Source organism: Uloborus diversus, unplaced genomic scaffold (genome assembly GCF_026930045.1).
Source record: "Uloborus diversus isolate 005 unplaced genomic scaffold, Udiv.v.3.1 scaffold_1034, whole genome shotgun sequence".
In the NCBI taxonomy this organism is placed as follows: Eukaryota; Metazoa; Arthropoda; class Arachnida; order Araneae; family Uloboridae; genus Uloborus; species Uloborus diversus.
The window spans coordinates 1465-27342 of record NW_026557693.1 but is presented as its reverse complement, the minus strand read 5'-3'; the positions used below and the strand labels follow the sequence as shown (position 1 = coordinate 27342).

The 25878-nt window shown below is 37.1% G+C and overlaps 1 protein-coding gene across 1 annotated transcript; it reads right to left on the bottom strand.

The window, feature by feature from the left end:
• Positions 1 to 3987: 3987 nt before the first annotated feature.
• Positions 3988 to 25514, bottom strand: LOC129232067 (scoloptoxin SSD20-like; the record flags this gene model as incomplete). Its single annotated transcript, XM_054866303.1, is given in 4 exon segments — positions 3988 to 4308; positions 14469 to 14582; positions 19080 to 19320; positions 25363 to 25514. Coding segments are annotated over 4 exon segments (660 nt in total), but the record flags the coding sequence as incomplete, so codon positions are not given.
• Positions 25515 to 25878: the final 364 nt, after the last annotated feature.

The window sequence follows — 25878 nt, the reverse complement described above, 5'->3', positions numbered from 1 at the left end:
CATCAAATTTTTACTTTTCCGCCTCATTCAGATAGATTCGTCTCATCTGGACGTTTGAAAGTTCCATACAATCCGTGGTTGGACAGTAAGACATTATTTTACAACAGCACATGATAAAACCCTTTCTTTTTTCGTCGTTTTCTTCATTTTACTTTCAGGTGAGAAGTGAAGTCCTTTGAAATAATGGAAGTTTTCAATTTTTCAATTTTATTTTTATAAGTGTTACCTAATTATGAAGTACTAATTTGCATGTGTAGTATTTATAAATTAAAGAAATTTCCCCCAGAATTTTCATTAATAGGAAAGTTTCCGATTTTTCAGTTTTATTTTTATATGATAGAGTAACATGTATGAACATCATAGGTGAAAAAAAAAATTTGCGATACGATAAGTAGTTTTTTTTTTAAAATTAATTTTTAAAGTTCAAGCGCTTGTGACGTCAAATGGCACAGGAAGTGACGTCATGCGCTCTTCCGCCGCGGGAGAAGCCGAAGGACGTGCAGTTGGCTTCGAAGACGAAACGTAAGGTTTTCCTCTTCCCATTTAACTCCTCGCGTTTCTGGAACATTAAACGTCTCATCCCTCTTGGAAATATTCGAATACCATCATTGATGTTACTTGAGGAAGATTATTAGATTGTGCTTTAACGAATCCGACCTCCCTAGTGTGTTCAAAAGGATTATTGAATTGCTAAAAAATAAAAATATCAGCGCGCTCAAAATGTCCGTAGCGAAAACAAGGGATCTTCGACGGAAGGCTGCCCATTAGTGCCCTGTGACGTAAGCTCGTGACGTTTCAGAAGAGCACACTTTTGCGCGTGGATTTTTAAAAATTCATTAAAAATCAATCACGGTGTTTCAAAATTCGGCGATGGTGAATTTTTTAGTTTTGAGTGTCAATTAACAATATCCAATAGTCAAAATATGAACATTTAATAGGTTGCAACTTCCCTATTGGGTAAAGCAAATCCGCTTATAAGACTCGTTAAACTTCGAAAAAAGTGTTCTGTGTCGGAATAAAATTGGAATAGAGCAACAATAAGATGGTTTATTGCAACAAGGAAGTCAGTGGCGCACCCATGGAGGGGGCTATGGGCTTAAGCTCCTCCCAGAGGTCAGATGAAACTCAGAAATGGAGATAACCTCCATGACCAGACCAAAGAGAAGTCCTAAAATTGCGTCTTTTGACGCTTAATTTTGGGAATTTTACAAAATATTTGAAAATTACTCTTCTTAAAATACGGCTGCTGTAAGATTCTTTTACCAACAATCGACCTTTCTCTCTACAGAGGAGTCAGCCTCTTTCTTTTAAAAGGTGATATTTGTTGCAGCTTCCTTTATTCAATGTGTTTTCTTAATTTGAGCATAATTAAAAGTCGGTGTGTGTCTTTTATGATTTGGAAATTTAAACTGATTTTGTGGGTTCGATAGATAAAGGGTGGGTAGTAGGTTAAACACTACTGTTTTGCGTGAATTCAAGCGATTTTCAACCTTCCAAAATGTTTTTGCTCCTTTCTAATTCATGGCGCAGGAACATTTAAACCAGGATCTGCTAAACTTATATTACGAGGAACTGATACATTTGAAGTTTGCTTTTTTATGCAATGTAGAACTTAGCTGAGTCTGCGTGGGGAGTAAGGTGTTCAAGCAAAAAAGTAAAAAGAGATTTTTTTCCTGTACTGTATTGGTACAAATTTGTTCCACACTTTCCCAAGTTTTAACTACTTTTACCTAGACACTCCTAAAATCGCAGCAAGTCACAGCTTAGAAGAGAATGTGTGGCAGAAGAGATAACTGTAGAAAAAACTGTGTGACTATTGAAGCCTTTTCTTTTTCTTTTTGATTTATAAGAAAAGGTAGTTTTCGCTTTATGTCTTTAGTTTAAATGGTTTACTTTTTTTTTAATTAAAATGTTCAGCATCATGCCTTGGCAACACCCTTAAAAGTTATAGTCTTCTTTTGCTGATTTAAAGCTTTTGCCAGTGACTTCGAAAAAACAAGGAATGAGCAAAGCATGCGAAAAGGAACACGGAAGGAAAAGGAACATGGATTAAGAAACAACAGGTACTCCACGGACCGCGATTTAACGAACCTCAACGTATTTAACGAATTTCAGGATTTAGCGGATTTTTCTATTTCTCCCGACCAAATGAAGACAAAAACCCCTATTTACCGAATAGAAAACCCTGAATTAACAAATTATTTTAAAGCTTTTTTTTTGTTCAAGGGAATATTGGATTGTTTCCAAATGTTACATCCATATTGTCCGAAGCAGGAAAAATACTTTTCTTGGAATCAGCCATTTTTGCGAAGGGACAACCAACAAATAGTGATTCTGATGCAGAAAGCGATAGTGAAACTGCCATTAAAACTTACTTTTTCAAATGCATTACATGGCCTGGAAACAGAGCCCGATCATTTTGGTATTGGACATGGGGCACATTTCTATTTCAGCCCCCCCCCCCTCCACGGAGGGGTCCAAAATATTTGAAGACACTGGCACAGAAGATTGATTCTGTGCCCCCCTCTATTCCCCCTTATGCTATTAAAAAAAAAATATATATTTCAATACTTGCCTATTAACACAATTGTGCTAAATTTGGTGGTACCTCATATCACAATATAGTATAAAGGTACATTTAAAGAATAGAAGAGATAATATATTAAAATTATATAAGATGTGGTTAAAATTTGCCCATAACCGTAAACCGTAAACATAAAAATTATCTATGATACAACTTTTAATAGTAAATACAGACTAAACTGGGAGTGGGTTTTGGGATTTGCAAAAGCTATCAAATTTTTAAGGAGAAATTTTATCAACAAATAAGAGATTTTTTTCCTTGTCTTGGCATTTGCAAAAATATCAATGATATCATTGTACTCTAGATTCTGAGTAAAATTATCATTTATTTTTAATTACTATGATAAATTAGGGGGATTTTGGGCCCCCTGAAATCTAAGAGGAGGGGCCTATGATCCACGTGCCCCTGCGATAATCAGGCTCTGCCTGGAAACTACAAACATAGTGTCTCATGCAACAGGCTGCAAAAGACACTGTACTTTCTTCTCTCCATGAAGTCGAAGGAAGACTATGTTGAGTCAAGTATCAAGGATATTGTTAAACATCTATTACAGTACCTGCCACTAATAAAATCACTGGATTATAAAATCAGCCGATTTTTAAAATCAAATATGGAAGAACAGAATCATTACAATACCAAAACATGTTAAAACCATCTTTTAATAAAATCACTAACGCCGTTTTATAAAATCAAACTTTTGGACATCTTACGTAAAAAATTGTTAAAGCGCCTCCAAGAGGTGAATTACTCGGTTTTAGAAGATGAGAAAATCTCAGAGTCAAACATGCCTCTTCATTTTCAATAGATGTCAGAAAAGCGCTTGATAGTACGATGCACTTTAGAACAAAGAGGAAAATATAATGTTGAAGGTTACAAAACACTTTGCAAACTCTAAAACGATATTGAATCTTGGCTCTCCCAATTCTGTTAAGCAAACAACAATACACCCACATTTTAAGATCCTTGTGCAAATAATTATTTAAAAAATGTACCTCGTGTTTAGTTAAAATGATATCTGTATTTAGAAATAGTTAAAACAGAAATAAATGAAGTAATTCAATTCTTTTTTAGAGTATATAAACTTCAAAACCTTTCTTTTTTTTTACTGCCGGTTTATAAAATCAGCCGCTTTATAAAATCAAATGTCCACCGAACGAATGTGATTTTAATAAGCGGCAGGCACTGTACTCTGTAAAGATTTTCAAATTAACTAGCGTGTAATAGGTCGTGTAGTACTGAATAAAAAGTGTACACTTTCGAATTACGGATATTATTGCGCAGTTGCTTATTAGGACTTTTAGGTAGGGTAAGTGCATTTAAAAAAAACGATTTTCACACCTTGATATTACGAATAACCCCGATTTAACGTAAAAAAGTTTCTGGAGCCCGGTGAACTTGTTAAATCGGGGTCCAACTGTATTTCTGTTTTCAAGTTTTGAAAGTTTGTCACGCATTAAGAATTGTCTTGGTAAATTCAAACATGAACATGACATTTAAAAATACTGCTGAGAGTCTATATACAAATTTTACAATGGACGGTATTTCAGACAATAAAATGCTTGAACGAGTTCTCAGAACCCGTCGACATTCCCTCCTTTTCTGTAGTCGGAATTGGCATACAGCAAACCGTCTTCTCCTCTTGCGATCCCCATCAAAATACCAACCATTTTACTTCCTAAGACGTGAGTTTTGTGGCCCATTTTTCTCAAATCTTCCAAGGTACTCTGCAAGGGAAAGTAAGAACAATTACATCGAATCAAAAAATAAATAAATAAATAAATAAATAATTTGAACTTTGACATCTTGAATTCAAATTATGTTTCTTCGCAATCACGAGTGTGTATGTAGGCGTGTGTGTTTGTGTGTGGGGGGTATGTGTGTATGTGTGTAGGCATGTGTGTTTGTGTGTGCTGGCATAAGTGTGTGGGTAGTTGTGTGTATGAATGTGTGTGTGTGGGGGGGGGGGTATGTGTATGTGTGTGTAGGCATATGTGTTTGTGTCAATGTGCAGACATGAATGTGTGGGTAGTTGTGTGTATGTATGTAGGTGTCTGTATGTATGCGTGTGTGTTTGTGTGTATGTGTGCATGTGTGTGTAGTTGTGAGTGTATGCATGTGTGTGTAGGACATGTATGCAACCTTTAGACGGTTTTCGCTAGAGGATCAGCATCGTGAGGGTGAGGGTCTACGGTGCTGCAGAGGGTGCTGGTGGGAAAATAAAATGATAGGAACGCCAAAAACAGTCAAATGAAAGCAATAAGCAATCGTGATTGCTCAAAAAAATTTGAACTTGACATCTTGAATTCAAATTATGTTTTTCCAATTACGAGTGTGTATGTAGGCGTGTGTGTTTGTGTGTGCGGAGGTGGGTATGTGTGTGTAGGCATGTGTGCATGTGTTTGTGTGTGCATGTATAGGTGTCTGTATGTATACGTGTGTGTATGTGTTTGTGTGTGTAGGTGTGTGTGTGTAGGTGTGTATGTGTAAGTGTAGGCAAGTAAGTGACGCAACATGGAGACTGTTTTCGCTAGAAGAGCAGCATCGTGAGGCGGCCGGTCGACGGTGGTGCTGCAGAGGGAGGCGGGGGGAAAATAAAATCATAGGAATTCAAAACTGTCAAGTGAGAACAACAAGCAATCGTGATAGCTCAAAAAAAAAAAAAATAATAATAATAATAATAATAATAATTTGAATTCTGACGTTTTGAACATAAATGGACCCTACTTGTTAGGTTCCTTGTTTCTACAAATGGAAGGAATGGAGGTGGCCAAGAAATTTGTACTAGAATAGGTAACAAGAATTTGTACTAGAAAATTTTCTAGAATAGATAATACGAGGAATCATAGCCAAATGTTCTGCCACTACACTTGATAGCTTTTCTTCAGAATGTGTGTATGGTTCGTTCGAACACTTCCCGTGAGCCACGACCTAATTCCTCTCTCCAAAGCTGAGTTTTTAATTTTGACCTATTTACAGGGTGTCCAGCAAAGGACTCCCTAGTTTCAAAATCAAATATCTCGGAAACAAAGGACGATATTGGGATAAAATAAACGGTATGTTTACTGTGAAACCCATAAAAATCATATACAGGAACGCGGAAATTAATTTTTAAAACTGACAACAGGTGACGCTGCACAATGTAATTGAAATTGGAGTCTCTAAAAATAGTGCTGCGAAGAGGTTAGTTGTTTCTGCAGTTGTTTAGTCTCTCAGATATGCTTAAGATCTCATTTGGAGTATGCTGTTCAGTTTTGGTCTCCTTATCTTAAGAAAGACATTAATGTATTGGAAAGGGTTCAAAGGCGAGCTACAAGGCTAATAAATGGACTTTCTCACTTAGACTATGATTCCAGGCTTAGAAGGTTAAAAATGTACAGTCTTGAGCAAAGAAGAGACCGAGGGGACATGATTCAGTTGTTTAAATTTATTAAAATTAAAGATGTTACGGGGCTGAAGTTTAGCACTGAAAATAGGACAAGGGGTCATTGTTTTAAGCTATTTAAATTTCAGGCTAATATGGATGTTAGGAAAAATTATTATTTTAGCAGGGTAGTGGAACCTTGGAACAGTTTACCAGAAGAGGTGGTAATGAGCAAGGGAGTAGATAGTTTTAAGAGGGCCATTGATCTTCACTGGGGATTGTAAATTGACTAGGTCCAGTCTAGCTGGGCCCAGAGCCTGTTGCTGGTCGTCACCTTTGTATTTGTATTTGTATATACGCGACAATATTTATGGAGACTTTTATTGCAATTACAGCGTGCAGCGCCACCTGTTGGAACTTTTTAAAACTAATTTACAAGTTCCTGTGTATGATTTTTATGGGTTTCACAGTAAACATACCGTTTATTTTATTCCAATATCGTCCTTTGTTTTCGAGATATTTAATTTTGAAGCCAGGGAGTCCTTTGCTGGACACCCTGTAGCTTGTCCATACATGAGAACACAATGTAACAGCGTTCATGAATTCTTCTATTCAGTTCCGGAAGATTCTCAAAAATATCAGCTACGTACGCGTGTGTTCTAAGACAATATTTCAGGGTTGGCCGGATTGGACCCAATGTGTTTTTTTGGAAAAAAAAACCATTTTTTAGCCCACTTCTGGTTTTTAAAAATTTTCTGAGAAGTTTTTAAAAAAATTGATTAATTTAAATACTTTTACAATTTAAATTTATTTTTTTATTTGTTCTTTAACACAGACAATGGACATAAAAATGAATTTTGAACTATTTTTTAGTTCTTGACGGCATTAAAAATATACTTCAAAGATTTTAAATAAATATATTTAACTTTTTTCTTTAACTGGCCAATAAATAACTCAAATTATCTTGACTTAGTCCTGTCACGTATGATTTTCTCAATATTTGTAGATTGTACAGAGGAAACTACTCCAGCTAAGAGGCTTTCATGTGAATTATTTTCTGAAAACCAACACGTCACAAGTCTCGAATAAACAAGGTATATTTTTTAGAAATCAACAGGTTTTTCAAACGGTCGGACAGAAAACAGAATAGGATGTACAGTATTTTCATTATCTTACGAAAAAGTTTAATATTTCTTACTCTGTATACAGAAATAGAAAAAACAGGCGACATAAAGTTCAAAGAAATGTCTTGATTAAGCTGGAATTCAGTAAAAAGGGATTTAAACTACTTTAGGTTCTACAGTAGTTTTGCATAACAAAATGAAATACAGTAAAGTAAAATGCAAAAAAAAAAAAAAAAAAAAAAAAAAAAAATCGTAGTAATTAAAAACGAACAATTGATTTTATCACTTGAGAAGTAACTTTACCTTAACTGTTAGTAATCATGGAAACTAAAAAATCTGAAACTTCACCATTCTTGGGTTTGTCGTGTTTTATACTTTTCTTCAGAATACGCTGAATTTTAACTAGTTTTCCAGCTTTTTTTTACCCCAAGACAATTTTTGCGCTTTGTCCATATACTTAAGCCATGTTTCCTAGAAGCGAAATCACCAAGCTTTGACGTCGCTGCTCGGCGTGACGCTGAAATCAAAGTCAAGTGAGTCCGGCGTACCACTCACAACGCCGATTTTGCTCGGGCGTGCATGCGCAGAAGAATCAAGTTTTCCTCTCGGCGAGAAGCGACGCCGAAGGTCGGCGATTCCCTCCTAGGAAACCAATGCTTTAGGCTACAATATGCTACAAGTATCCCACATTTTCCCTAAAAAAAGACGAAAAAACCCATATATCTTTTAAAAAACCCAGCATTAGTTGGGTTTTATTCAAAAAAAAAAACCCTGGGTCAATGGGCTTTTTAAAAAAAAACCCGGGTTTTTGCCAATCCTGCAATATTTGTCTTGTAACAAACTGGTATGTTTCGTTTCTTTGAGAAGCATCAGAAATATGTATCTCGTCTCGTCTCTGAACTCAAAACTTTTTGGCTGAACCTAACTTTCCAAAAACCAGCCAACTTCCGTGTAAAAAAACAGGGAGAGGAGATCTCTCCCCCCCCCACTTCATCAGAAATTACAAAGGAAATTGTGAGAATTATGTTAAAGATTTTTACGATTTCAACCATGGCTGACTTAGCTCATCTGGCATATTGTTTTTCAGGAGAGGTTTACGATGGAGGAAAGTGATTTGATTTAAACACTTGGACTTCGATTTTTCGCACTCAATCTTAGACATTTCCCCATTATTGTAATTGGTCTTGCAAGCTCTTGTGCCTCTCTCTGCTTTTTATTACTTTCTTCTATCTTTACTAATAATAAAGCTGAAAGTCTCTCTGTCCGGAGGATGTCTAGATGTCTGGATGTCTGGATGTCTGTGACGCGCAAAGCGCCTAGACCGTTCGGCCGATTTTCATGAAATTTGGCACGAAGTTAGTTTGTAGCATGAAGGTGTGCACCTCGAAGCGATTTTTCGAAAATTCGATTTTGTTCTTTTTCTATTCCAATTTTAAGCCCATTTTTCACAGAAATTTAATAAAATGGGAAAGAATCTTTATCTTTATCTTCTTTATCTTTATCTTTACTAATAATAAAGCTGAAAGTCTCTCTGTCCGGAGGATGTCTGGATGTCTGGATGTCTGTAGGATGTCTGTAACGCGCATAGCGCCTGAACCGTTCGGCCGATTTTCATGAAATTTGGCACCAAGTTAGTATGTAGCATGGGGGTGTGCACCTCGATGCGATTTTTCGAAAATTAGATGTGGTTCTTTTTCTATTCCAATTTTAAGAAAAACGAATTCATAAGATGGACGAGTAAATTACGAAATTATCATTACGTGGAACCGTAACATGGGCACAAGCCAATTGGCGAGATACGAAATTATCATAACGTGGAACCGTAAGATGGGTACAAGCCAACTGGCGAGAAAATTCACCATACATTATTTGTAAATATACAGGCGAACCAAAAGATCTTTTAATTTTTCTATAGAAGAAAGTATTGGATTCGTGCAAATTTTCGAATTTCGAATTTTGACGGATTCGAACGTTTTGAGGTGTATTGAGTCCATTTCGACTATTTTTGGAAAATGTCTGTCTGTCTGTGTGTATGTGTGTGTGTGTGTATGTGTGTGTGTGTGTGTGTATGTGTGTGTGTATGTGTGTCACGTCTGTGTGTGACCAGTTTTTTTTGTGGCCGCTCTACAGCAAAAACTACCGCATGAAATCAAACAAAATTTAGTACACATATGTGCCGCTATGTGAACTTGTGCCCATTGGTTTTTGGCGCGAATTCCTCCAAGGGGGGTGGAGCAATGGGACGTTTTTTGAGTTGCGCGTGCTTGCTATTCCTCAGGAAGTAACTGGCGGAATCAAACAAAATTTGGTCCATATGTTGTCAGTGACAGGAACAGGTGCTGATTCAATTTTGGTGTCAATAACTCAAACGGGGGCTGAGCTATAGAACGTTTTTTGTCGTCAATTGTGACTGCTGTATCTCAAGAAATAATGAACGGAATGAAAGAAAAATTTATCAGCAAGTAGCCCTTAGTGGGTATAAGAGCTGATTTTATTTTGGTGTCAACAGCTAAAAAGGGGATAGCGCAATCGCCCGTTCTTTTTTTCTATTGTGAGTGCCCTATCTCAAGAAGTAATGCTACGTTCTGGTTGAAATTTGGAATATATGTGAATCCATACGTAAACAGGCTTTGGTTCAATTTTGACTCCAATCGCTCCAAGAGGTGTTGATTCTTTTTTTTTTTTTTTTTTTGCGAATAAAAATAGCTTTATTAATGCAACAATAAGAAAGATAAATCGTAATAGATTGTCGTCTGCGTATTTCTCGTGATTTTAATTGTATGGAAATGATCGGAAATATTATCTCAATGATTTCAAATTTTTAACTGTTGCCATCTTATGTTTGTTAACAAATAAAATATTTGTAATTAATTCAAGCAAGGCTTTTAAAATAACTTTCAATTTTCACTCTTTGCTTTGCTGTTGCAATAATTCAGACATTGGGATGGTCGTCAAGTTTTTGCATGTGTCATTTTGTTTTTGTTGGGAATATTTCTTCCTCGTCAAGCATGGGGAGGGATCAGAAAAAAAAAAATATAGAAGAAAGTTTCGTGATGGCCACAACATACTAGTTTATGTAGTTTTGCGTTACCAGTTGCAAGCACAGAAAGTTCTTAGCTGAGAATACAATGGTCTTGAATGCCGTCCTCGTTAGTAAGAGCAGTGCAAGAGCTATAGAAATTATTCATCTATTTGTTGTTTAACAACCATTGTTGTTTTTTTTTAATGTCACCCGTCATGTCATTTATTTGTCTCCTGATAACATCGTTAGGCATTGGTACTAATGCCAACTGCAACTCCTTTTTACTTCCTTTTTCAAAAAAGGAAGTATTGTATCCGCGAAAAATTTTTCACTCAAAATTCGGCCTTAATTTCCATTTTGCTCACCCCCGAGTTAATGTTGAGTTTTTTTTTCAATCCGACCACACGCGTATAATAGCCTAAGAACGTATAAACACTCGAAATATAAGTTTTCCTATGTCCTAGAAAGTTGAAATTTGGTACGTGGACTCCTAGTGGGGTCTAGTTGTGCACCTCCCCTTTTGGTTGCATTCAGGTGTTTCTAAAGGGGTCTTTTGCCCCTTTTTGTGGGGAAATCATTGTTTATTTCGATGTATACTCAAGTGGTGTTATAATTCTGCGGACACTTGGCGATATATCGCCAGTCTTTTGGTCGCCAAGTTTTGTCGCCAACTTGGTGACAAATTTGGCGATTTTTTTAAATATTTTTTTTAAAAATTTGGTTTCAATTTGACCACTGGTGGTGATATTTAGAGAGTAAGCTATTGAATCACATTAAAATTGCCAATAATGGGAAAATGACATTAAAATTGGAGCAAAAGGAAGTCATGTGATGCACACATCAGCTCGTTTCTTTCCTTTTTCACGTTTTCCCATGCTATTTATGTGGGGGGGGGGGCAGGTATCCTCATATAAATAATAACCGATGATCAAGTAACCCGCGTGTTTAAACAATGAAACTCGCGCCACGGCATGATAATTTGATAATATGTTTTGGTGATGTTTATCACGCAGGGAAAGGCTTTATCGTGACGAGGCTGAACTCGATCCGGTAACTTAACTGTTTTACTGGTAAGACTGCGTCATTTCAGGGGAATGAAGAAACGACAGAATGATCAACAATGAACGCTATTTACTGGAATTTAGGGTTAATCCACTGGAGTTGGGGTTGCAATTTCAACTATCAAAATATCAGTAAACAGGCAATGGTTTCGTTCAAATTTCATCTCAATTTCAGACGCGGCCGGCCCTCTGGGTAAAAAAGGTTGCGGATCACTGGCGTAGACCAAACCTGAATAATATTCGCCAAAAAGTGAAAAATATAGGGAAAAAGCGCAATTTCCGTTATTTGGTTGTTTATTGCAATGATTAATGACGCACACATACATTGAAAAAAAAATCCGAAACGTTATTAGTAATTTCCATGGAACATTTCGGAATTTCACTGATTTTCACTAAGCTTAATATATAAAAATCAATGTCCTGAGATAACATATATATATATATATCAACGCACAGCCAATACCGCTGAAGCCTCGGACTTGAAATTTGGCAGGCATGTCCACATGATCATGAAAGTATCCACTAAGAAAGGATTTTTAGAAATATCGATTAGTTCAGGAGAAATTAATTAAAACCCCTTAATTTCTGTGAAATTAAAACCTGTCACTGAAATTTAAATTCCTTATTTTCGGAGGCTTTCCTCCATTCAAATCATTATTCGGTACTTCATCTCAACTTTTGCTCGATGGGGAATTTTAAATTTGATATTGTTTTTGTTTCTCACGTGATTCTCGAGGCTTTTCTCAAGTCAAATAATAATGTTTCTGTCTTTTGCTTTCATTTTTTCAAAACTAAAAACGAAGTTTTAAAGAACATCATCACAGGGGGACTATCCTTTTGAATTTATAAGAGTGCAGTTTCCTGTTAAAGTTTGCTTTGCAATAACCGTCAATAAGTCACAAGGACAGACATTAAAAGTAGCAGGGATCGATTTAAGAGAGAACTTTTTTCTCACGACCAGTTTTATGTAGCTTGCTCGAAAGTCAGTTCATCAAGCAGCTTAATAATTTTAGCACCAGAAAAAAAAAAGAACTAAATATGTTGCATACAAAGAAGTTCTTGCTTAAACATAGGTATAACAATAAAATGTGGATGGCCTGTGTTTGCAAAGATAATCAATACTTTAAAAGGATCTTTAATAACAGTTAAAGATCGGTTAAGGACAAGGGTATATATATATAAGGAGTCCAGGGGCCCCGGGATCCTCCCAAAATTAGAAAAAATTATAGGTAATAAGTAATTATTATAGGACATTTTCGAAACTAGGTGCACCAAGCACTGTTAACCCTGCTAATTCCATTACCCGAGCAATGCAGGGTACGGGAATGCTAGTTTCCTATAAAAATTAAGTATCTTAGTCAAAAAGTTTAAAAGTCAATTAAAATGTATTTATTAAGTGTATTGGCTGTTGAGAGATCACGGTTTATTCAGACTGACTAAGCTCACAAAAAGAGCGAATATGTCTTTGGATTCAGCATCTTTTCCAGAACTGCAAGCAAGCTTGGTACTTGAATTTCTGTCGGCTCTAAATGCAATAATGCTATTGGAGCTTTCTTGGCGCATCAGGAAGGCGTCAATTTACTATTTAAAATCTACCTAAGTTTGCTCTGAAGACTCCAGAAACATAAATGTCTTTAAGGGGGTCCGGGACACAAAAATCCTCAAATTTTGCAATTTTTTTTTATAATTTGAAAAATTGCTTCGTTTTTTTTCTGCTTAAGAGGACGTTTGAATCTTGTTTCTACCTTAAATAGAACGAAAGTTATAGTTATTTTTGTTGCATGCATCTAACGAATGTGTACATAACTTTAAAACTTTAAACGCGTTTTTCTCCATGATGCAATTTTTCCCGATTTCTTGCATTACAAACTCTTATAAGTCAGAAACCGATAGAGATAAAGTAATGAAACTTGGAGCATATCTTTTTCAAGCAATTTACTTTAATTTTTATTCGGCGAATTTGAAAAAAAAAAAACGTTTACTGCAAAAATTATGATTTTTTTTAAAAAAAGTATTTTCGAATTTTTCGAAATTTTTTCTTTAACAATTTTTTATTTTTTATTGAATCAATATTTTTAAAATCGCCGAATAAAAATTAAAGCTTAGATATTTGTGCATACTTTTTTGGAAAAAAAAATGAAAATTGACCCACAATATTTTGAGTTATAGCAATTTAAAGCAACCCCATTTTTTGGAAAAAACTAATTAAACTTAAATAAAAAAAATTTTTTTTTTCATATTTATGTTATGATTTTGCTTATTAATTAAATAATGAATCAGTTCAAAAAATTTCAAAACTCTAAAGTACATAATAAAAAAATTTTCAAAATGTGTCCCGGACCCCCTTAACCGGATATAATTCTATTTAGAAAGATTTAAGGATGATTTCAGGAAGGTTACTGACTTTTAGCAGAAAACATTCCTGTTGTTTTGTAAGATATGTTACTGGCGGAAATTGGGCACATAAGCTGCCCATTATTTTCCAGGAACATTTTTACTGAATCGTTTTTACAGTGTAGTTAACTTTAATACGCGGTCAAACAGCTATAATTTCGCGGCCTCCATGCGGACATTAGGATATTGAAGTTTTCCTGGCTGCGAGTTTCCTAAATCCACTGTGCATTGAACTTCTAAAAGCTTTTCAAAATCACAAGATATTTAATGATTCACTATAAAAACGATTCAGAAACATTCCTGGAAAATAATAGGCAGCTGATGTGCCCAATTTCTTCCAGTAACATATCTCGCAAAAACCAGGAACTTTTTTCCGCTAAAATTCAGTAACCTCCGTGAAAAATAGAGAAATCTTCTCGTTTAAAGCCAATCGTGTCTCTGGAACATCAGAGTAATCTTAGGTAGCGATAACATAACAGCTTGGCACCTTCCTGGTTTATAAAGACTGTTCCAAAGGCAGTATTGCAACCATGGCCAAAGCTAAGCCAGAATTGCGTATAAATATCAAGCATCTCACTTGATTGCAATTCTTGCCAAGCTAGATATTAGTCCATGCTTATTCGCTTTCTTTAGGAGTTTAGACAGCACGGACGAGCCGCAATCGCATTGAAGCCGTACACCTTATAAATACTCTCAATGATTCTTTAAACTGGGAGCTAAAAATATTTTTTGCGACAGAGAGAAGTCTGCATTCGGACAATGTGTAGCTATTCAGGAAACTTTTTGACGATGAAACTTGATATTTCCAGGAAGTGTATAAAAACCGCTGAAATCCTGAAACGTTACATAGAAATACTCAGTAACGTATCGGATTTTTTTTACAGTGTTATTGTAAATTAGAGTTACATAAAAGCAGTTTTACCTGAGGAAATAGAGTTTCATATTCTATGTAGTTTGGCAACAGCTGGTGATGGAATCGAGGAGCATCTATTGTCTTCTTGATATCTTCTTTGAGGAACAAATTCCGTACAATTGCCTGTAAATTGAAATGAATTCAAGGTAAGGAAACGGTTAGCACGTTCTGTCTTAGCAAAATACTCCTCAGTTATTATGATATACTAGTGGCACCCGCACGGCTTTGCCCGTAATAGACAAATTAAAAGATCTTTTGGTTCGCCTGTATATTTACAAATATAGGATGATGAATTTCTCGCCAATTGGCTACGTTCATTCGCTCTCCCATTCCACGTCATGATAATTTCGTAATTTACTCGTCCATTTTAGGATAATTTTGCTCCGGAAATTGTTTTTAAAATTGAAATAGAAAAAGAACAAAATCGAATTTTCGAAAAATCGCTTCGAGGTGCACACCCCCATGGTACAAACTAAGTTTGTGCCAAATTTCATGAAAATCGGCCGAACGGTCTAGGGGCTATGCGCATCACTGAGATCCAAACATCCTCCAGACATCCAGACAGAGAGACCTTCAGCTTTATTCTTAGTAAAAGATAAAGATAAAGAAGATAAAGATAAAGAAAGAAGACATCTCGCCAATTGGCTTGTGTCCATGTTACGGTTCCACGTTATGATAATTTCGTAAGTTACTCGTCCGTCTTATGGGAATTTTGTTGTTAAAATTGGAATAGAAAAAGAACAAAATCGAATTTTCAAAAAATCGCTTTGAGGTGCACACCCCCATGCTACAAACTAACTTTGTGCCAAATTTCCTGAAAATCGGCCGAGCGATCTGCGCGTCACAGAGATCCTGACAGACAGAGAGACTTACCGCTTTATTATTAGTAAAGAAGATATTACATATCATATCACACTTCAGGGACCTCTCGGACCTACCACAATTTGTGGTTTAACCAGTTGGTTGGGCCATGAAAACAGCTTTGATTTTTGAATCCACACCAGAAGCCAAGCAATCTCTGCTTCAGCACTCCCAGAGGTATTGATTCACTTGGAAGGCTATGTGACCACGACATATTAAATGTGCCCCAGTCAGCATTAACGAATAATTCAAAAACGAACTTTTTTGTTTACATGCTTGAATTATTTTCCAGATGTTCTATGTACCCTCCTTCTGACGATATCTCTCCAATACTGAAACTCAGTCGCAAACGTTGTAGAATGTATGCAGTTTTATAAGCAATTGCTGCAGTGGTTCAATTCTTCAGCTCGTCAAGATTAGCAGGTAAAGAGAGTATAAACACAGCATCCTTTACATATCTACACAGGAACAAATCACATGGTGTTAGCTCTGGTGACCCTGCTGTCAAGCCCTTCATTTCAAAAAGTTCTGGGTGAGGTGGGGGGGGGGAGGGAAAGGTTTTGTATTCATTCATTATGTAGTGAAAAAACAACAACTTGAAATTAAAAAAAAAACATTTTAAGGTGCAAAAACTCTATGGTGCGAGGTAATTTTTGTAAACCAAGTGCCATGATTGTTGGGTGCTACGCTTTGGCATCCCACATAGATGGGCATAACTTCTTTGACAAAAATTTTTACGATACTTATAACTGGAGAAGCTACTGTTTTACAGTAAAACACAGCGAATACAAAGTAATTTAAAGAGAATGGAGGGGTTTCAAATATGAACATGTAAAAATTATTCAAAAACTATTTTTTTTTTGTTTACATAATTAAATCATTTTTAAGATGTTTTATGTGCCCCCCTTCTGACGCCTGAACGATACCACTCTAATACAGAAAATCTGTCGCAAACGTGGTAGAATGTACGCAGTTACATAAAAGCAATTGCCGCAATAGTTCAATTCTTCAGCTTGTCAAGATTAGCAGGTAAGGAGGGTATAAACATAGCATCCTTTACCAATCTACACAAGAAAAAAATCGCACGGTGTTAGATCTGGTGATCCTGAAGTCAAGCTCTTTATTTCAAAGAATTCTGGGGGGAAGGGGGGGGGGCAAAGGTTTTGTATTCACTCCTTATGTAATGAAAAAAATACAAAATACATACAAAAATGTTTTATACATTCTGTTTCCAGAGCGATCGGGAGTGGGAGGGGGGTGGGGCTGCCTGATGGGAGAACAGTCATACAGTGCGAAATCGCTTCTCTCTTTGATCGCCATTTTGACTAACTGAAAAATAAATAACAATGCGACACATACAAAATGACGCTAACGGTAAGCAATTAAAACTTTACTACTTGATCTTCCTTAGAGTTCCACCAGAGAGCATTTTCACTTTTCATTCCAGGGTCCCCCGTACCTACCACTATTTGTGGTTTAACCAGTTGGATAGGACCCTGATGAAAACTCTGATATTTTTATCCAGACCTGTAACCGAGAAATCTCTGGTTTAGCACCCCTAGGGGCATCGTTTCATTTGGAGGACTTTGACCACGAAGCATATTTAACGTCATGCTTCGTCACGAGCATATTTAACGTCACCAGTCACCATTAATGAAGACGGTGGATCTTCGATCGGCTAGGATCGAACCCCACCAGAGAGCTGTAGGTTCAGTATTCCCAAATAGGTAGCTATATGCCCCCCCCCCTTTCTTTTCGAATCCCTCTGCATATGCATGTTAACTGGGAGCTACAATGGTGGTAAAAAAAATTGCATCACCTGCGCCGCAAAGGGGAGGAATATCATCCCGACTGCATTCAACACACAGTCAAGCATCCCGTATCCCAGATGATTTGGGGATGTATTTCTGATCAAGGAGTTGGTGGGCTTCACTTTGTGCAAGGAACGCCTAGGTGTATATTGGCATTTTTGGAGGAGAAATTGCTTCCTACTATCCGGGATCCCTTTACTTCAGTTCAAAACGTCATTTTCCAGGATGATTCTGCTCCGTGCCATAGGGCAAAACTGGTAAGTAACAACTTACAAACCCCTATCCTGCCATTAGACTGAAATTGACATGGGGTTAAGTGATTTTTTTTTCTCTAAACTCACACGCAGGTTCGGAAACAGCCCCGAGCTGCGTAAACAATTATCGGATTCCTGCTGTTTATTTCATAAGTCTTGCAGAATTTCACAGACATTCACCGTTAATCGGTCGACCAAAACTTATCACACAATCCCATTGTTGTGAAAAATGCGAGGGCGATGCAGTTTTTTCTTTTTTACCAGCACTGTAGTAGCAGAAATATTCGCTAAAAGATGAATGCCGGGCCGTGATCATTGAGCTGTAACACTAAGAGGAGAGCGAACTAATCGGTCCGTTTTTCGCCCAAGCGAGTATGGCAAAAGAATCGCACTTTTAACATTTAAACTCAGGTTTTATCCTATAAAGCCTTTTGCTGTACAATTTTCAAATCCTTAATATGTTCAAATCGTTGTGGCAAAAGAAGCTGTCTTTTGCCATTAAACAAGATGTTTTATCATGCAATTAGTTTTGCCATACTCGCTCGAAATTCAGACCGTGAGCCTCAGTGTAGAAGACTGGGAAGTGCTCTCTCCTTTTAGTATTATAGCTCAATGGCCGTGATAGCCCGATCGGTAGAGTGTCGGCTTCGGGGCCGGAAGGTCCTGAGTTCGAACCTCGATGGTCGAAGACCCACCGTCGTCATTAAAGGGGACTGGGCGACGTTAAATATGCTCGTATTCTCAATGTCCTCCAAGTGAAACGATACCTCTGGGGGTGCTAGCACCAGGTAGCTATTAGCTCCTGGTCTAGTTCCTATTCCTATTCCTATTCCGAGTCACAACTGACTACAACTGTATTTATGTCGAGGACTGCATACTAAGTGCCTTGCCTTCATTATTTTTAATACCGATAGATGGCAGCACCATCACCGGATCGAACAGTTAATGAGAATTTAGAACTAGTCCAGGAGCTAATAGCTACCTGGTGCTATTAGCACCCCCAGAGGTATCGTTTCACTTGGAGGACATTGAGACCATGAGCATATTTAACGTCGCCCAGTCCCCTGTAATGACGACGGTGGATCTTCGACCATCGAGGTTCGAACTCAGGACCCTCCGGCCCCGAATCCGACACTCTACCGATCGGGCTACCACGGCCCTGGTCTAGTTCTAAATTCTATTCTATTCTATTCTATTCAAGAGTCACAACTGACTTCAACTGTATTTATGTCGAGGACTGCATACTAAGTGCCTTGCCTCCATTATTTTATATACCAATAGATGGCAGCACCATCACCGGATCGAACAGTTAATGAGAATTTAGAACTAGTCCAAGAGCTAATAGCTACCTGGTACTAGCACCCCCAGAGGTATCGTTTCACTTGGAGGACATTGAGACCACGAGCATATTTAACGTCGCCCAGTTCCCTTTAATGACGACGGTGGGTCTTCGACCAGCGAGGATCGAACCCGAGTCCCTCCGGCCCCGAGTCCAATGCCTTACCGATCAGGCTACCACGGCCCTTCTAAATTCTCATTAACTGTTCGATCCGGTGATGGTGCTACCATTCACCGGTACAAAAAAATAATGGAGGCAAGGCACTTAGTATGCAGTCCTCGACATAAATACAGTTGTAGTCAGTTGTGACTCGGAATCGAAATCGAAATCGAAATCGAAAAAGATGAACGCCCACCTGAGCGACGCTGGTGGTGATTTGCGTCCCTCCGTTCGCTCCCACGGCCAATCGGACGTCTCCGTCGCTGTCGACGACTATGGCGGGGCACATGGAGCTCATGGGGCGCTTTCCCGGGTGGATCAGGTTCTTCTGACTCGGAGGAAGGCCGAAGTAGTTGGTGATGTTCCTCGAACTGAAGTCGTCCATCTCGTCGTTCAGTATGATGCCCGTTTGTGGAGACATTATCAGACTTCCGAAGCTTGAAGTAAAGAAAAAATATATATATTGTTACAAATTCTGTAAATAGTAATTATTGTAGTAACGTAACCTGTAAATAGTTTCCCGTAATGAATATACAACCCCTTTTCATTCGGCTAAAGTATACGACCCCCCCTATTTCTTTTTTTTGTTCATTGATAAAATTTGATAACGGTCTACTATTTTCCAGAAGCGTGTGGAATATTTGAGAGATTTCTTTCGGTGTGTATATAAACCGTTACGCTGGATAAAGAGTGAGTTTCGATTGAGAATTCGAACTGAGAGCGTATTTGCTCTATTTATTGCGAGGCATTTCGCTCTGTTGTTTTTCGTATTTGGAAGTAAATACGTGTGTAACCGTTGAGTTTACGGTGTTGAGTGATATTTGCTTAATTGCTGATGATTAATTTAGCAGTTGTTAACGATTTCTCCTGTACATAGTGTAAATAAAGCTCCTGTGTTTTTATCAAGAACTGTGTCTTCATTTCAAGAAAGTGGAAGTCGCACCGAATCCGTTACAATATTAACTAGAGGACCCGACAGACGTTGTTCTGTTCAAACTTTGTAAATTGAAAAGTTAAAAAAATTCAATAAACCACTACGTGTTTGAACCGTTCTGTTGAAAAAAATAAGTAAAAAAAATGTTTTAAGCTGCTTTGGTGTCAGAATGCGTATATTTATTACAACTTGATTTATCTAATGCCCATTGAGCAGTTGTTTTATTAACTATGTTTTCTCTTGTACTTGAAGGTTTGTTTCTTCAGCCATACTCAAAGGATAAAAAGCGTTCTCAGGTATTGAATGTAAAAATCTATCTACCCCTCTAGAACAAACGGGAAATCCGGCTGCAACATCCCCCATATGAAAACGAATAAAACAATCGAAAGGATATCGTATATCGTTTAGAAAAAATAAAAAGGTAAAAGCAGTTCTCTGAATAAGCGAAAATTTCTCATTCTCCCCCCCCCCCTCCTCCCGATGTAAAACAAACACATTCTTCAACTAAAATGACTAAAAACTCTTTAAATACGAAAAACAATTCTTTGCAATTTGAAATATTTCGCCAAATAAACAAAAAATACAATAAATTACATTAACAGTAAAATGTAAACAAATGATCACGCAACTCTATTGTTTATAGCCAAAATTGCCAAGCCACCACGTTAGTGTAATCCAGCCGATCAGTGAGCGAAGAAAAATTATATATATTAATTTGAATTTTTGGCATCTTGAATTCAAATTATGTTTTTCGCAATCACGAGCGTGTGTGTGTATGAATGCGTGTGTGTGTTTGTGTATGCAGTACTGTGTGTGTACGCGTACGCGCGCGTGTGTATGTAGGTGTTCGTGTGTGTATGTATGTAGGCATGTGTGTTTGTGTCTGTATGCAGGCATAAGTGTTTGTATGTGTATGTGTGTGTGTGTGTAGGAGTGTGTGCGTAGGCATGAGTGTGTGTGTCGGATATGGACGCAATCTGGAGACTGTTTTCGCTAGAGGAGCAGCATCGTGAGGCCGGTTGACACGACGGTGGCGCTGGCAGAGGGTGCTGGTGGGAAAATAAAATGGTAGGAATTCAAAACAGTCAAATGAGAACAATAAGCAATCGTAAATGCTCAACAATAATTAATCCTAATAGCGAATGATCGAGTAACGGTCCTGACGTCATCAACAATGAAACTTTCCGCCACGGTCTGATAATTTGATAATATGTTTTGGTGATGCTTAACATGCAGGGAAAGGCGTTACTGTGACGAGGCTAAACTCGATCCGGTCACTTAATTGCTTTACTGGTAAGACTGTGTCATTTTAGGGGAATGAAGAAACGGAAGAATGGTCAACAATGACGCAATGGGGCTGTTCGTCTCCCCCGTTTTCGTGCGGCCGTTTCAGCGCGAAACCCATTTCTTCGCCGCTGTTTCGACGTCACCCATTTCAAAACGACGTGTTCAAAAATCAAAATCGTCTGCATACAAATTTTGCCAAATATTGCTTCAAAATTCTAGATATCTTTTGTTTTTTAAGTTTTGTAAAAAGTTTTATGAAGTAATATTTTTAAAGATGTATTTTGTTTTCTTTTTTTATTATTAGTTGATAAAATAAAAGTTTGAAAACATCTTCATAATTTTTCGAAGTAGATAAGTTAGGAGACAGCATTGATATTTTTCTATGAAATTTAAATTTAAAACTCATTAAATTTAAATTGAATTGTTTTCGTTGCTGATCATTTATTCGTGCACTTACTTAAATATCTTTTCTTTACATAAAAATTAAAAACTTTCAACTAATAATAAGATGATTTTTTATACTATTTGTCATTGGCAAAAGTTAACCTGTTGAGAAAATCACCCGTAACCCTGCTCTCTATAAAGTTTTAAGCTGTGTAGCGTGCTTTGAACACAGGATAAACAAGAAAAAAACTTGTAAGACTACAAGATGCAAATAATATTTATTATGTAAAAATTATTATATATTGCTTTTAAATTTCATAATTTTTTTTTAAATTAAAATAAAATATTTTGTGTCTTTTTATTTCCTGTAACTGTTCTATAACACTAAATTGTCGACTAACTATTTAGTAACAAAAAAAAAGCATTAATAATAATAATAATAATAACAATAAAACATTTAAAAAAAAAGAAATTTGCAATAAATTTATAAATCGATTACAGAAAAATAATAATGTTTTTAAAACTAACTTTCAAAATTAAATAATTTTTTAGTCTATAAAAAAATCAAACATTGCCCTAAATTTATTTTGATGTTCATACACGGGTTTGCAATAGTTAAGTCGAGCTTTTTGGTTAGTTTGAAAAGTGTTTTCACTTGAAGAAGACTGATGAAATTATTTCTAATAGCTGCTACAACAAAGAAGTAATCACCACAAAAACACAAAACGACTCAGCATTGGTAAAAAAAAAAAAAAATGACAAAGAAGTAGGACTGGTACTGCCATTATTTACTAATTGTTCAAGATATTTTCCTTTATGTCATTACAGTAAAACATACGGTGATCATATGTGCCCCTTTCCCTCCCCCCCCCAGTGCAATTTTTAAAAAAAATTTTAACTAGCTTCTAGAGTGCCTAATTCTCATAATTCTTCTTTGGACTAATATTTCTGAAATTCACGAAGTTAAGAATGCAAAAATCTGGCGCCGAATCGGCCAGCGCCGAAACGGTCAGGGCCGAATCGACCAGCGCCGAAACGGTCAGCGCCGAATCGGCCGCGCCGAAACGGTCGGCCCGAATCGTAACAAACCCCAACAATGAACGATAACTCGTGGAGTTTAGGGTTAATCCACTGGAGTTAGGGTTACAATTTCAACGATCAAAATATCACCAAACAGGCAATGGCTTCGTTCAGATGTAGAAGCAATTTTCACCAGGGTTCAATAAATATAAAAATAACCTGAATTCGTTTCTGATAAAGTAAAGTTTCAACAAACAAGGATTGCAGTCGGGTGATCACTCCGTATTTTTAAAAGTTATAATTTTATATCAATTTCAGCCTATTGTTTCTGGTTTTTTGTTCATGCTAAAACACTGTAAAAATATTTCAGAAATGTTTCTGAAAAATAATGGGCAGCTAGTTTGTCCAACTTCCGCCAATATCTTTCAAAAAACAGGAGCGTTTTCCGCCAAAAGTCAGTTACCTCCCTGAATTTATCCTAGAATATTCCTCAATAAAACAGAAATCTTGCCGGTTAAAGCCAGTCATGTTTCTGGAACCGTCAGAAAAATTTTAAGTTTGTAAAAACAGCTTCGGGTCGCCCTGATTAACTCAGAAAGAACTAAAGGCAGTTTTGCAACCGTGGCTAAAGCTAAGACAGAATCGCAAGTCAGTAAATACCAATTATCTCACTTGCCTGCAATTCTTGCAAAGCTGCGGAATCCATAGACTTTTTTGGTCTTATTGGCAGCACTCCTATAATTTTACAACGGTCTCGCGGAGTAGCTGTCAAGGACATTAGAGTGTCCTTGACCAAGGAAGATTATCACCATTTGACGGTATTTGCAGCACCAACCTCCATCCAGTTTTGCCAGAAAATCTAATTGTATCATATTGAGACATTCAGTTGACAGGCAGTTAACGAATGCCATTGAAAAATATTTATTTAAAAGAGAACGATGATTGCACAAGAATAACCAAATGTGGCCCCAATCGGTTCTCAAACGTGTTCCTATGTGAAAATTTTACACTGTAAAAAAAATCCGAAACGTTACTGATTATTTCCGTGGAACGTTGCAGGATGTCACTGGTTTTCACCTATTTCCCCGTAAAATCCAGTATCTTTGCAAAAAAGTTTCCCGAATTGTTTCAAGTTGCACGTACGCAGACTCCTCAGTGATAGAAAAAATATTTTTAGTTACCAGTTTAAAGATTAACTGAGTGTATTTATTAAGTGTGTCGTCTTAATTTCGGTTATGGCCCATCCCGGTTGATTAAGCTCCCAATGAGGGCGAATAGCCGTAGCTTTGCAAGACAAAAGTTGCAGCCAAGCCTGGTTCTTGCTTGCAATTCTGCCGTAGCGCTTTGGCCACGTTTCCATTGATATTCTGGAACTTTCGTAGTAACTCTGGAAGGTTTATAATGAATTGTATTAAACCTACCGAATTTCTCGTGAAGGATCCTAACTGGCTTTAACCGGTGTGATCTGCATAATCTTCAGAAAGATTCAAGGAAAATTTCAGAAAGGTTACTGGTTTTTAGCGGAAAACTTTCCTTGTTTTTGCAAGGTATGTTACTGGCAGACATTGGGACATCAGTTGCCCATTATTTTTCAAGAACGCTTCTGAATCGTTTTTACAGAGTACTAATATCCTGAGTGGGAGAGATCTGGAGTATATTTCAGTACACTTGTTTTAACGGATCACATTGGGAACACAATTTAGTGCATATTCATGCAGTTCGAACATTTTTTCTGAATTAAAGTGTTCAAAACGTGTTTACAAAATACACTGTAAAAAAATTCCGAAACGTTACTGGTTATTTCCGTGGAACCTTTCGGAATTCCAGAGGTTTTCACCCATTTCCCCGTAAAATCAAGTATTTTCGCAAAAAAGTTTCCTGAATTGCTAGAAGATGCACGGATGCAGACTTCTCACTGGTGTGAAAGATATTTTTTGCTACCAGTTTAAAGATTAAATGAGTGTGTTTATTAAATGTATAGGCTGTAACTTGATTACGGACCGTCCGGATTTGACTAAGTTCCCAATGGGGGCAAATATGTCACTGGATAGCTGCAGTCTTGCTAGCAATTTTCGTGTAGCTTTGGCCATGGTTGCTCTAATGCTTCCTTAGTAAATCAAGGGAGTTCTAATCAAATAATTTAATTTTTAGAAGGTTCACAACTGTCTTTAACAGGAGAGATTTTGCAATATTTCAGAAAGGTTACTGACTTTTATCGGAAAACCTTTCTGGTTTTTGTTAAGGCTCCTATACAGGGGGAGCTGACTTATCCGACATTTTGGTTCCAAAACTGTCGGGAGAAAAAAATAGTATTTGCACAAAAGCCTCATTGCAGAAAACTGGTGTTCAAGCTTAAGATGTTGTTGCCTGATTGATGTTTGATTATTTTATTCTGTAGATGCAGCCGCTTTAATTAATACAAATTAAAACCAAATAAGGTGTGAAAATTAGATTTATTACAGTAAGCATTTCACAATACATTTTTGTTGAATTTGTGAACTAAGTTATCTTTCTAGATTCACCTTAAAAGGGAAATTTTACTCAACTTATCATCAATTGCTTTACGACATAGCAACTAGCGAATATTATAACGTATTTATAAATACTAGAAACGAGGTTGGATCCAATTTTGTCTTGGAACCAAAATGTCGGATAAGTCAGCCTCTCCTTTCAAGGGGCTCTAGTTTTTGTAAGATGTGTTACTGGTTGAAACTGGGCACATCAGCTGCCTATTATTTTCCAAGAATGTTTCTGAATCGTTTTTACAGTGTATACTGGGAACTTGCAGTACAGTTTTGGGAATTTCTTTATTTTTTCGTGATAAAGGGAAGTCAGAGTAAAAATGTGTACTCACTACTGATTGACAGTGGTCGTCGCTACAACGGCATCGCCGTCTGGACCGACGACTGTCACGTGAGCTGTACCGTGGTCCTCGTGCACTGTGACGTTGACACCGTAGTGGCCTGGGTCGTCGAACGTCCGAGTGTCATCTATTTTCTCTCGGATAGAGTCGGCGTAACTCCTAGAAACCAACTGCTTCACAATCTGAATAAATAAATAAATAAAAATTAATTTGAATTTTGTCATCTTGAATTCAAATTATGTTTTTCGCAATCACGAGTTTGTGTATATATGTAAGCGTGTGTGTTTGTGTGTGTGTGTGGGGGGTATGTGTGTGTGTGTAGGTATGTGTGTTTGTGTCTGTGTGCAGGCATGAGTGTGTGTGTATATGAGTGTGTGTGTGTTTGTGTGTGTATGTGAGTGTGTGTGTGTTTGTGTGTGTATGTGTTTGTTTATGTGTGTAGGTGTATGTATGTGTGTGTAGGTGCGTGTATGTATGCGTGTAAGTGTAGGATATTGACGATACCTG